Source organism: Anopheles ziemanni, chromosome 3, assembly GCF_943734765.1.
Source record: "Anopheles ziemanni chromosome 3, idAnoZiCoDA_A2_x.2, whole genome shotgun sequence".
Taxonomy (NCBI): Eukaryota; Metazoa; Arthropoda; class Insecta; order Diptera; family Culicidae; genus Anopheles; species Anopheles ziemanni.
In genome coordinates this window covers 65,369,362-65,381,740 of record NC_080706.1, presented here as the reverse complement: position 1 = coordinate 65,381,740, position 12,379 = coordinate 65,369,362, and the positions used below count along the sequence as shown (strand labels likewise).

At 40.7% G+C, this 12,379-nt stretch overlaps 2 protein-coding genes across 2 annotated transcripts; both read left to right on the top strand.

The window, feature by feature from the left end:
• Positions 1 to 6,665: 6,665 nt before the first annotated feature.
• LOC131290046 (uncharacterized) lies at positions 6,666 to 9,112 on the top strand. Its single transcript, XM_058319425.1, has 3 exons — positions 6,666 to 6,845; positions 6,930 to 6,951; positions 8,946 to 9,112. Exons 1-3 carry the CDS (start codon positions 6,678 to 6,680, stop codon positions 9,110 to 9,112), a joined length of 357 nt encoding a protein of 118 aa, XP_058175408.1. The 5' UTR covers positions 6,666 to 6,677.
• On the top strand, positions 7,315 to 8,026 carry LOC131290043 (general odorant-binding protein lush-like). The gene is made up of 5 exons (XM_058319424.1): positions 7,315 to 7,356; positions 7,429 to 7,504; positions 7,590 to 7,684; positions 7,744 to 7,858; positions 7,938 to 8,026. The coding sequence occupies exons 2-5, from the start codon at positions 7,429 to 7,431 to the stop codon at positions 8,024 to 8,026; spliced, it is 375 nt and encodes a 124-aa protein (XP_058175407.1). The 5' UTR covers positions 7,315 to 7,356.
• Positions 9,113 to 12,379: the final 3,267 nt, after the last annotated feature.

The following is a 12,379-nucleotide window of genomic DNA, read 5'->3' as shown; positions in this document are numbered from 1 at the left end:
GCCCCGGTTTTCGTCACCAAACGGGACTTTGACAGCGACGAAAACCGGGGCTAGCGGACTAAATTTCTTATGCTTAGTTTACACGAGGCGCAAAACTCTGAAAACATAGGCGAAAATATCATTTTTTCTGTCACTTTTTTTCGCTTCGTGTAGACGTTGCTATTCGTGAGCCGATGTAGATGTAAGCGCGTTCAGCATTTTTTTTATTGTTTAACTGTAAAAAAACAGCACAGATGTATTGTGTACACTGAAATCTTATCAACAACCACTGTACATTATCAAAAACAACTTTTTCCCATCCACCGGCACTCTTTACCAGGTGCGCAAATTTTTGCAAATCTGTTTTTCACTCGCCGACCGAAAAACAGATTTTCTCTTACTTTGACAGTTGACTGCCCATCTGACAGTATTTTACCGTTTGCAAAGGTTGCTTTGCGCTTCGTGTAGACCAAGCATTACGTTTATAATACCTACCCAACGAGAAATTTTGGCGTTATTTTGGGGTAAAAGAATTCTCTTCAGAACTGCCCGCTCTTCTTTTCAGAATTCTTTTACCCCTTCTTTTGCAGCAGATTTCCTATGCAATCTAGGCGTAAACCGACTTCTGAAAAGAAGGGTAAAACAATTCTCTTTATACTTGCGGGACGCCTCAAAAGAGAACGCTTTTGACGTGACTGTGCGTTTATAATACCTATTTCTGACTATACGCGCAAAAAACGTATACCCGTTCGTAGTAGATTATATGAGCTGGGTTCAGGATATCTTTTCTTTCCCATAATATTTATTTTCATGCAGGAAAATATTTTTGTTTGTTTTATTGTTTTGATATATCGATAATAATAATATATTATCGTCCGGTTCGGAAGGCGATCAGGCGAAACATCCAGAAATGGTCCGACCCCTCCTCTGGTTCGTGCTGGCAAACAGCGACCACGGATCGTAGCAGGGTCCTTCGATGAATGATGGGCAGCACCACTCTGTCATGGCCAGTGAAAACACGTAGAACGCGTTGATGTTCACTTTAAGCCGCTTCTTCCTCCTTGTCGAGACACTGAAATGTGTGAAAAGCGCGGAAAAATCATCATCAGTAAGAACTCTGCTGTGGGTTCTTACACACGTACTTACTGTCTGGTGCGAGTTAACCCGGTCCCTCGGGGTGGCCGAGTCGGTTGATCCAAGCGCTGCTATCGAACACTGGCCACCGATACTATGTTACACCCGGTAACAACGGCTATAAGAAAAATCTAACAACTAATGAAACAACGAATACGCTGGTAAAAACACGGTCGAATGCTTGCTAGTTGGCCAGACTTGCACAGTAAACAGTAAACAGTAAACAAACAAAGGTTTGACAGCCAGTACCTCTTTCCACTGCGGTGCCTCCCAAAAAAAAATTATTGGTAGGTTATGAGGAGTCCAAGCCTACCAAAACTACACTTGGCAAGGTTCTTTTTGGTAGGCATGTATACCTTTGGTAGGAAAGTGCAGCAAGGTTCTCCTTGGGTACTCAAGACTTGACTAACACAAAACAAACGTTGGTTGTGTATATTCTTTTCGTCTGAATTTTCAGTGATTGATATGAAGGTGTTCTTCAAACTATAACAAAGTTTGTGTATTTAATCATCAAATCAATGGCCATCAACCGTTTTATATTCCGTTCAAAGACAATTAACAGACAGGTCGCAGCATACCATGTAACGAGCCGAAAACCGTGGGAAAATTTTTGACAGTTGGTTAAAATTTTGTTTACTTCTCACGAACAGCGAAGAAAGTGGGGTAAAACTGCAAATTTGGTATGTTTCTTCAACAGAACAAAGAGTTGAGGCGTTCGAAATATGTTCTGGAGGAAGGCTCCATATAAAGCAGACCAACACACTTAATTTCGGCAATCACAGCGAGCAAAAGGATCCATATCCCATGATTTCACACAGAAGAGCAGTTTCTATCCGCAAAACCATGGATACTGTGATCTAGAATTACCAACTACCTATTTCGTGACGATTTTGGCGGAGATCTCCCACAAGTAAGCTGGAAATTTTTGTAAACACTTTTTTAACCAACTGTCACAACAATGGCGGAGCAAAAAACAGCTTTGACCCGACCTGTCTGTTGATTGTCTTTGATTCCGTTTTACTTCTTTGGTTTTCATGCCGTGAAGGTTTACAATAATACATTCAGTGCTTCAATTGGAAGATATTTTTAATTGAGCAAAGTAGTCTGAAGCAGAAAATCCGAGGCTGACGAAAACCGGGACCAGCCTGTACTCTACAGTAGGCTAGCATTCTTGATGTTCTACATACACTGCCGCGGTTGCTAGGTGAGATGTAAAACGCTGTAATTTAACGAGAATTCAATTGAAACGGTATTTGTTTCACCCATTGCATACCTTTTAGGTACAACCGCTCACAAATGGTGTAGCCACGACAGCGATTTCGGCTGGGGGAGCTTCATTTGGGATTTTACCAGTTTGGAAGTCTTCTTCTTCTTCTTCTTCTTCTTCTTCTTGGCGTAACGACCTCTTGGTCATGCCTGCCCGTTAAGGGCTTACGAGACTTGTTTCCCTGTTGTACGTGGATAGTCAGTCCTCTCGTACAGGGGAGGGTCCGGTCTCGTTTGGGATTCGCACCCACGCCGTCGAGGTGGTGAGCCCCGGCGCTCAGTTTGGAAGTACCTCATTCAAATTGATTTTTACCAATCTGAACTCTATTCGTGATAAAAACAAAGTTTTGTGTTTTGTATTTTTCAACTTCTCAACACGGCTTCATACCTAAGCGCTCCGTTACCCCTAACATTACTGACTTTCGACTAACGCTCTGCGATCGATGATAGCGAAGCTTGAACGACTGGGTGTTACTTCTGATTTTATCTTTTGGATTCGTTCCTACCTAAATGGTCGTTCTTATAAGGTAAAACTTAATGACGCTTTGTCGCAACCCTTTAGTAGTCTTTTTGGAGTTCCTCAAAATAGTAATTTAGGTCCGTTGTTATTTGTTCTATTCGTCAATGATGTGTGTACGGTCCTTCGTAATGTGTCTGTGCTGCTCTACGCTTAACTGTTCATCTCCACTTAGCGAACTCATAGGAAACTCTGGTGAAACTCCTGTCAAACTTGTATGGAGTTTCGAGTTTCCCGAGTTCGCTAAGTGGACACGCATTTGTTTCGGTCTTCTTCGCTTCTTCTTAATCCGTCAGTTATTAAACGTCAGAACGAGGGGCTTTGCTAGTGCTGTCAAGAGTTTCCTACCAGTTTCCTACGAGTTTCCCAGCTGTTGCGGGAACTGAGTTCGACAGTTCGACGGAGGAGAGTTCGCTATGTGGAGATGAACAGTAAGACCTCAAACTCTATAGTGATTTATCAGATCTGAGGGATTGCTCTTCACTACAGGATTCTCTCAACAATTTATGTCTTTGGTGTGATTGGAATCAACTAAATTTATGTGTCTAGAAGTGCTGCATTGTGTCGTTTCATAGAACAAAAAAGCCTATCACATATAGCTATCACCCAAGTAACATTTTAAGTTTTATCATGGTTGTAACGATGTTGTTCATGCTCATCATTAAGTCTCATCTTAAGAGTAAAATATCTTAAAGTCTATGATAAAACCTTCATAAACCCGTTTTAAGTGTAAGAGGGCCCACTCTACAGAACGTTGTCAAAACCATCCCTTAAAACCTTTTCTAGACCAAAAATCACTGATTGGTTTTAAGAGAAGGTTTTAAGAAGGACTTAACAGCGTATTTACAGACTCTTCAAGTCTACTAAGATTTTAGACTTAATGAGCGGTTTTATAGCTATCCTCAAAAGGTTTTAAGGATGTCAAAATTATTAAAACTATTTTGCCTGCTGAGAAACCTCTATAAAACCAATTGGAGTTGGTACACCCATGTTAAAACATTGATAAAACTTGTTAAAGTCTAATAGGTCTTGGAAATGTTACTTGGGCAGTTAAATAGTCAAATATTACAAAGAAGAAATTCGATTCGGGACTTCCGAGCGTTATTAAGCTTACTCCTAACGACAGTAAGCTTACTTTTCACGACCACTATAATGAAATGATAGCAAAAGCAAATAAGACGCTAGGATTTGTCCTTAGAAACACGAAAGAATTTAATGACCCTATGTGTCTTAAAACGTTGTTTGTTAGTTTAGTTCGCCCTATTTTGGAATTTAATAGTGTTATATGGTTTCCGCAACTATTGGCACTATATTCAATCCTATCGTGCCAATAGTTGTAGACGCCAACATTCAAAAAAGGTTTACGAGATTGGCGACACGGTCGCCCCCCTAGCGAAACTCTGATCCATACCCTTACCACTCACGTTGCCTTCTTTTAGGACTGCAAACACTCAAAAAACGACGACTGATAGCACAGGCAGTGTTTGTGGGTAAGCTGATTCAGGGTGAGACTGATGCCCAAAACCTACTAGAACTAGTTAACTTCAATGCACCTTGTAGACGGCTTCGTCATTCTGATTTTCTAAGATTATGCTCTAACAGTACTCGTTATGGCCAGTTTGCTCCAATGACCACTATGAGCAATACTATACTTTTAATAGAGCTTACTACGCCTTCAATTTCTGTGATAACGGTAATACCTTTTAGTTACGCCTAACAATGGACCCGAATTTTTTATAAGTTTATTCACACGCTTCTACACTAGTTTTAGTTTAGTTTTAGATACTCATTGACACACTGTTCGGTCCGTTGAGTTTTACATTATAATATACAAATAATAAACAAAATAAAATGTAATATGAATGTGGGCTTTTCTTCTTAATTGAAAATGCTTAAATCCCCAAAAACTTCTACAACTATAATATTGCGTGGAAGTGTAATGCACAATCAAAGCAGAGCTTTCCAAAACCCCACGAAAGCCCGTCATCGACCGAGCCCCTCGGTGGCACGGACAACTGGACTGGAAAGCTTCAACTAGCACAAACGTCTCTACCTGTCCTTCCACGCTGTGGAAAACTTCAACCTGTTTCCGCGAGATTTCAATTTCCTAAGGGAACAACATTATCGGGGCGGTGGTCCAGGGGGCGAAACACCAGGGGAGAGTTTGCTGAGAGTCTCTCGGAAATGCGAGCGAGAGAAAATCTGTATTCAATTCAAGCAATTGCTAGCGGCTGCAAAGAGCAGCGTTCTGTTCGTGCGATAAGTGTAGCACAGTCGACCAGAATTTCCCTCGCGAATAGTCGTCGCGTTTAATTTGGAGCTGTATTTGCAGTAATTTTGTACTGCAGCCGTGTACGTATCAAGTCACAAGTAGTGAAGTTATTTCTTGTACCTGTTAATCTGCCGAGCTTACCCTTGCTCTTCAATATCCTTGTTGAGATTAGCGAGGTATAATATATATTTCCGAAAAGCCTCTGTAAAAGCTGTTAAGAGCTGCGGTGCTTTGCGTGCGTGAGTCCTAGTCCAGATTTGAGGTCGTGAGAGACATTTACACGGGTCGATTTTCAATCAGATAAGAAAATTGATTTTTGTAATTGAATGAACATTGGAGCCAAAAATAGGCCGAGCGTTTTTGAAGCCCAAACGAAGAAAACCCATTCAGGTGAAACTATTTCCAAATCCAAGCGAATGTGTCGGGCGCTGCAGATATGAGAGGATAGATAAGTGTTGGATGTTAATGGACGAAGATAATCTTCCATACTTACCTGTGTCGTGCAATGGAAACCGTTGCTCACACGGTGTGCAACAGTGTGTGCATCCGCGGCAAGTGCATCGCAACACATGCAATCGTGCTAATAAACTAGTGCATCGAGTAAGGGCTGTAAAAATGAAAAAAAAATGCTTGTGGGAATGAGCGAGACTGTAGATCCGTTTGTTGATTTCAAGCAGCAATAGAGCAATAGAGAGCCAAGATGTATGAAAGAGCACAAGAGCCAGATAAAATAAGATTGAATGATAATACGTCCCAGGTGGCGGATAGGACGGTCGGAAAGGGGAAAGAAGAACCAACAGATGCATTTCTACACCGAGATTCCCGGGATCGTGTACACTATAATCCAACGAAAGGGGGAGAGCAGGGGTTTTTTCGCGGTGTTATCGCCTGACTGCCCCACGGTCAGCGAAACCGGTCACCACCCCGCTTGTCAGCCGACTACCGATGAGCTCCGGCTCCGCGGGAAATTGAGATATTTTCTCTTCCGTGCTAAACATATAAGGGCTGCACAACATGTGTTCCATCCCCGCACGAGCGAGGCGTTCAGAAAGAGGCTGCGAAAACATCTGAAAACATGCCTCAAGTCGTGCAGGCTAACGTAGGTCAAGGACGATGCTTTCGAATGTTGTTTTTCACTCTGCATTGGGCTTCTAGACCACCATTGCTGTTTTATTTTCTCTCGGACTGGCATTAATAATAGTGATTATATTATTATTTTTATTGTAATAGTTCTCTTTATAAAAAAGTTATTTACTACTCTACGAAAGTCTTATGGTTTTGCTATTGAGATGTTTAGCATCTAGGAGGTATTAACTCCCCATTTTCGAATAGCACACTACCTGTTGGTACGTTGTTGTAAGTGAAAAGCTCTTAACAGCTGTAAAGTAGTTTAACGCTGTCCACCTGTTGTTGTCAGATATCCCTAACCGACTACGCCCGGAATAGCGTGACTTATCTTGCTTTTCCAGCCAAGCAATCACCCCAAAACCTACCAATTAAACCGTCACAATGCGCGTCGAAATGAATCTAGACGTTCAGCACTGTCACGATGACATGGACAGCAGAATAGCGGAATTTAAGCAAGATTCAGACAAAATGAATGACTTGAATCTGTTTCTGGACAACGTGCTCGATGAAGCCCAGAAGAGCGCGGAGATAAAGCTCCAGAGCAAATTGGTACGTTGCAACGTGTACTTTTATTAACACTGTGTATAAGTGCCTAACAATGATGTTTCTATTCTTTTCCTCCATTTCTGATAGGATGAGGAGCGGCCTAAAAATGGTGAGTAATATTATTTTGTGCAATTTATGTTATACGACCATGTCGGAACTTTCGTTAATTGTATACTGTGCCGCAGTATGCAGTGTTTAATAAGTACCTAGGTTGTTTGGGTGATATTCATACCAGATATTATCTGAGGTAGACATTAATTGATTAATTAAGCCTATGATTCTGACAACCTTTTATTTCAATTTGATTGAATCGACATACCTTGTTCAATCATAGCCTATAAGAAGGTATATCCAACAGAGAAGCTCCAGTTGTCTTTGACCAAACTATGACTAATCTGGCTGCGTTTGTGTTCAGTTTATTTAAAATGCATTTTATACCATGAATGTTTCCATGCTGGTTTCGCTCGTGGTGAGTTTGTGTGCTCAATATTTGTTCCGGTTTGCCAGTGCTGCTGTGAGTATTCCAGGGCTATCCACAGAAAGAGCATTTTTCTTCTGTAATGCCATTGTGAATATCGTTTGCTAGATGACGATGAAACAACTCACCAACTCCATGGATATGATGCGCCAAGCCTGTGCCCCAAAGTATAAAGTAGAGGAAGGTAATGAACATACTTTCTAAAATTGATCATACCTTGCACCGCTTTTTTAACTGTCATCTGTTTTCAACTTTTAATCAATAAAAAGCGGAGCTGCATGCGCTAAGAAAGTCAATGTTTCCTGAAGATCCCCATAAAGAACTTAAATGCTATACCATGTGCATAGCTCAAATGGCAGGGACAGTAAGTATGCTTCCCATGTTTGGATTTCTTGAGCAATTTAAAAAAACGCATGCTTTCAGATGACTAAAAAAGGGGAGATCAGCTTCTCCAAAACAATGGCTCAAATAGAAGCCATGTTGCCACCCGATATAAAGCCCAAAGCCAAGGAAGCTTTAACGCATTGCAAAGACGTCCGTACGTAGCAAACTCCCTTTTTCACAGGGTCGCCAAAGGAATGTTTAGAAACATTAATTTCTAATGGTTTCAATTACAGAAACATCCTACAAGGATCCTTGTGATAAAGCATACTTCTCGGCGAAATGTGCTGCAGATTTTACTCCGGATACGTTTATGTTTCCTTGAACGTGGAATCATATCATTGAATCAGCCTTAATATTTTTTTTAATGTCTATGAAATCAATTGCGGAATTTTTTTTTGAGTACTCTTTGTCTCTTTTAGTTTTTGCACTATTTACACAAAAAGGGATGCGTGGTGGTTTTTTTTTAAGTGTTAAAGTTTTTTTTAAATGTTATTGATTGTACTGGGTACAAGTATCATTGAATAAATAAATATTATTCAATTCAAGTGGCGTTGAATAAACATGATATCGAAAAAGAGCTGTTAAATGGTTTTATTCGTTTTCTCTCTTTTGATAAAAATGGTATACTTTCCATAGATATTTCTGTCGTGTTTGCTGTCAAGGTTCTAGGTAGGGGATCTTTAAAATGGTACATTCCTAAATTGTTATTATTAGCAAAACTCAATGGAAAAGCTTTTAAGATATTCAATCGTTGGTAGGATTATTCTCATTATTCTTCTGCAAAGGAGTTCCGTTTCTGGCCATTTTGGGCCAAAAAAGAAGTGAATTTGTTATCAACCATTGATGAATTGATTAAAACGTTCTCATGTTATGTCATAAAACTTAAAACAACCACCAAAATACCACACAAACGCAAACTATAGTACAAAACATGATGAAACATTCTGCTGTGTACTCACTTTTTTGGTACGGGTTTAGGGTGTTGTGGCACTATTTTGACCATATCTCGGAAACCCAAAGTCGTATCGCGGCTAAATCACATCAAAATGAAGAGGATAGTGCCAGAAACAATCCCTCATTTTTACTTTTTTAAAACATTGGTTCCTTACAAAGAAAATGACCTTTGTAGCTGGTGTAGCCTGCTGTGTACTGACTTTATGGGTACAGTGTATCTTTTTTATATATAACTAAAATTGAGACAAACGATTTTGAGTTATTAATGTTATGTTATTCTCTTCTAGGCAATAAACTTCTAAGTGGCATCAAGCAACATAGGATGGTAACCCGCACACGAGGTATAGTGCTCAGAATATTCGAAGCCATCTGTAACTGCACAAACTCAGCCCCTATTCCTGGGCAGCGGCCGGCGACAGCACCGGCAAATCTTGGGTCTTCCTCCAAGAATTAAGCTACGTACTACGATACTCTTTTGCAATGCATTCCGACGCACACGTCTTTTAAAAACTGGCTGCCGATTTCGTACATGGCTACGACCATTTTTGAAATCATTTATTGTTTGTACCTTCCGGTCAGCAATCGAGTAACTTTCTACTAAACATACATGGTTCTAAGTACTATTAGTTCACGTCTTTTTTTATTTGTAAGCTATACATATACAAAGTGAATCTGCAAAATGGTAAAGATTTATGTAAACGTACCGAAGTGACTGTTAAATATTCTAATCAAGTATAGACTTTGTGTATAAAAGTGAAAACAATTTACAAAACCACTACCATATCCTTTTTGATATGGATTTGTAGAGCAAATCAGAAGATATAATTAGCTCCAAACCCACCAAGAAAATGAAGTAATTCTCACCAATCAAATTCCGGCCTTTTGAACAAATTACTTATCAACCTATATAACATTTCCAGAGACAAGGTTTCACATGCAAAGCGTCTTCTATACTCATGTTTAGTAAGCAGCAATATCAAACAACCTCCATGGTCTAGTGCGATATTGTTTACAGTCTCGCTGCGGCGATTTTAAACCAAAAAAAAAAACCCAAAACGTTATCATAGAGAGGAAGCCTATATCGTACACCGATGAAAAAAACTTCATTAATTTCTTTTTTTTGCTAGTTATGGATGCTAGAATGGCATCCAACAAATCTTTAATAACAGTTAAGTTGTTTGAAATCTACGACTTCAGAAGAATGATAATTTTGTATTCGAAAGGCTTAATTTAGGCTGAAGTTATAGAAGTACATATAAATTTTTTTTTTATAATAGAACCTAATAAACACAAAATTTTGTTTAGGAAGGTGCTCATTAGTATAATCTCCAAACACACACAGATTTAATTTTTGTATTTTGTCAGAAACGACAATCAAAATTATGAGCAATATATTCGAGCTAAAGAGAACTACCATCGTAAACGGAAACTGAACGGTAAATTTTGAAAATTTATTTGTGAAAATGTATGGTATGGACTCACTTTACTTCATAATAATTATTCGTTTTACACGGTTTATTACAAAATAGAGTTATCTCTTAGGGAAATAGTATCCCCCTAGTGTGATGTCATGTGTAGTGAACAATAAACAAACAATTTAAAAAAGTAACGCTTCCTTATAATAATTTCATCACAACAGACCGAACTAGCATTACAAACATGTTTTGAAATATATGATAAACGGACTAGAACCGTATCAAATCCATGATAAAATTATTGCGCCATATCAACCGGTCCTTTGCTTCAGATCTCCAATTCGAGATACCGATCCTCCGTAAGTCTGCCTCAACCTGGTCAAACCACCATACTCGCTGCGACCCTTTCCTCCGCGTGCTTGTTGGGTCCTTTAAGATAACCGCCCTTGCTGGATAGCTAACAGGCCTCCTCGGTATATGCCCACAGCCATCTCAGTCTCTCCAAGTGCGCGTAGATCTCGTTCCAGTAAGGTCCATGTCCATCCATGTCCGTGGAGCACAACAAGCCTGATTAGAGTCCGGTAGAGCATCAGTTTTGTTCGACTGGACACTTGACCGGAATGTAGCCACTTGCGTAGACTAAGGTGCGATTTCCAGCGAGGATGCCCTCCGAGTTTCCAAGGACGTGCCAGAGTCACATGTGACTTGAGGACTACAGGAAAAAGTATCTGGAGTGTTTCCATATTCCCTGTATGTATTTCGTCTATGACGTGGTGACCTGGAGTCCAACCCGCGGATCCTCTGACTTAAGTCCAGCATACGTTTCCGTAGCCGTCCTCATGTTGACTGCAATAATGTCAATATCGTCCGCGTAGCCCAGGAGATAAATAGAGTGCCAGAAGATGGTAGCTCACGTGTCAATGCCTACTCGCCTGATCACACCTTCTAAGGGCACGTTGAAATGGAGATATGAAGGGTTATCCTCTTGCCTCAGTCTACTATGGGAAACAAACTGAGAGAACGCTTTCGACTGTCACTAGACCGGTGGTGCTGCACAAGGTCTTCAGAAGTTGAATGCTCCTGTGCTCTCTTTTTCCTTCTGAAGACCGATACAAGCCTATTCCTAGCAACCCTGTACTCTTCCACATTGGTTCTTGTTCCAACCTGCAGCATTCTACCCAAGGCAAGGTTCTTCTGGTTAGCGAGCAGCTGACACTCCGCATCAAACCAGTCTGATGTTTACGACCTAAATCTAGCAACTAGATGTTTGGAAGATGAGCTTTACACTCCAGAGCGAATTTTAGCCCATACCTCCTCCATTGGTGCAGTAGCGGCCACATCTTTTGATGGAAGCGCCGCCTCCAGAGTCTGGCAATAGCACACACCCACTTCATCATCCTTCAGCAGGGCGATGTTAAAGCGGTGCGCTCTAGCGACCCGGGGTTTGTAGATCATCGCTAGTTTTGACCACATGCAAACACCGAGTAGATAGTGGTCCGAACTCATATTAGGCTGCCGATAGCTGTGAATGTTTGTGATGCCCGAGAAAAAATGACCGTCAATAAGCATGTGGTCGATTTTGATATCCTTGTGAGGAAAGAAGATCCCTCGGATAACCATTCCGTGGGAGGCTGCGAAGTTAATGCAGCGAAGACCATTGTTATTAGAGCAAACATACAGGTTGTGAGTCCCGATGGTTCCTCCCGAAATTCCTTCCTAAAAAACGGCATGCCTTACTTCTTTTTGGTGTGGTCTGGATATTTTGAGTCAAAGTGGCGGTTTGTTTACTTTTTACTTTCTGTTAGTTACACCACGTTTTGTTCGTTACGCTATGTTGAAAAATATACTAAATTTAAACGTGCTATGGTGATACTTAATCATGGAACTACGATGCACAACATCCAAGTGTTGGCTATTGTGACAGTACACTTAGGCTACTAACTCCTCCTCTTCTTCTTCTTCTTCTATTATGCGAGTCGGCGTATATCCTCCTACGGTAAGTCGAACAATTTGTTTCCTCACTCGTAATCAGAGGCGTACCGACTCTGTCCGAGCTCCTATGAAGGGGCTCTTCCTTTAGGACCAGCTATAAAAGCCATATGTCCACCTGTCGTCTACGGGAGGGGTAATTTCTTCCGTTTGTCAAATTGATTGACTCAAACAGCACGAGATGTGCGGCAGCTAAGATTTATCTGACTTGAGCTCCAGCTCGGCCGCACCGAGATATAACCTTACTTTTCGCTAACTATTTCAGGACCCCCGTACACTGCTAACGATCCGCTCTGATGCGCTGCCGAAATAGAACT

Bases quoted from the DNA above. Each gene is read 5' to 3' on its own strand.
- LOC131290046 (XM_058319425.1), top strand. From the start codon at position 6,678: ATGCGCGTCGAAATGAATCTAGACGTTCAGCACTGTCACGATGACATG. The intron at 6,846-6,929 runs GTACGTTGCAAC...CATTTCTGATAG, and splicing joins TAAAGCTCCAGAGCAAATTG to GATGAGGAGCGGCCTAAAAA. The intron at 6,952-8,945 runs GTGAGTAATATT...ATTCTCTTCTAG, and splicing joins TGAGGAGCGGCCTAAAAATG to GCAATAAACTTCTAAGTGGC.
- LOC131290043 (XM_058319424.1), top strand. From the start codon at position 7,429: ATGACGATGAAACAACTCACCAACTCCATGGATATGATGCGCCAAGCC. The intron at 7,685-7,743 runs GTAAGTATGCTT...GCATGCTTTCAG, and splicing joins TAGCTCAAATGGCAGGGACA to ATGACTAAAAAAGGGGAGAT. The intron at 7,859-7,937 runs GTACGTAGCAAA...TTTCAATTACAG, and splicing joins AACGCATTGCAAAGACGTCC to AAACATCCTACAAGGATCCT.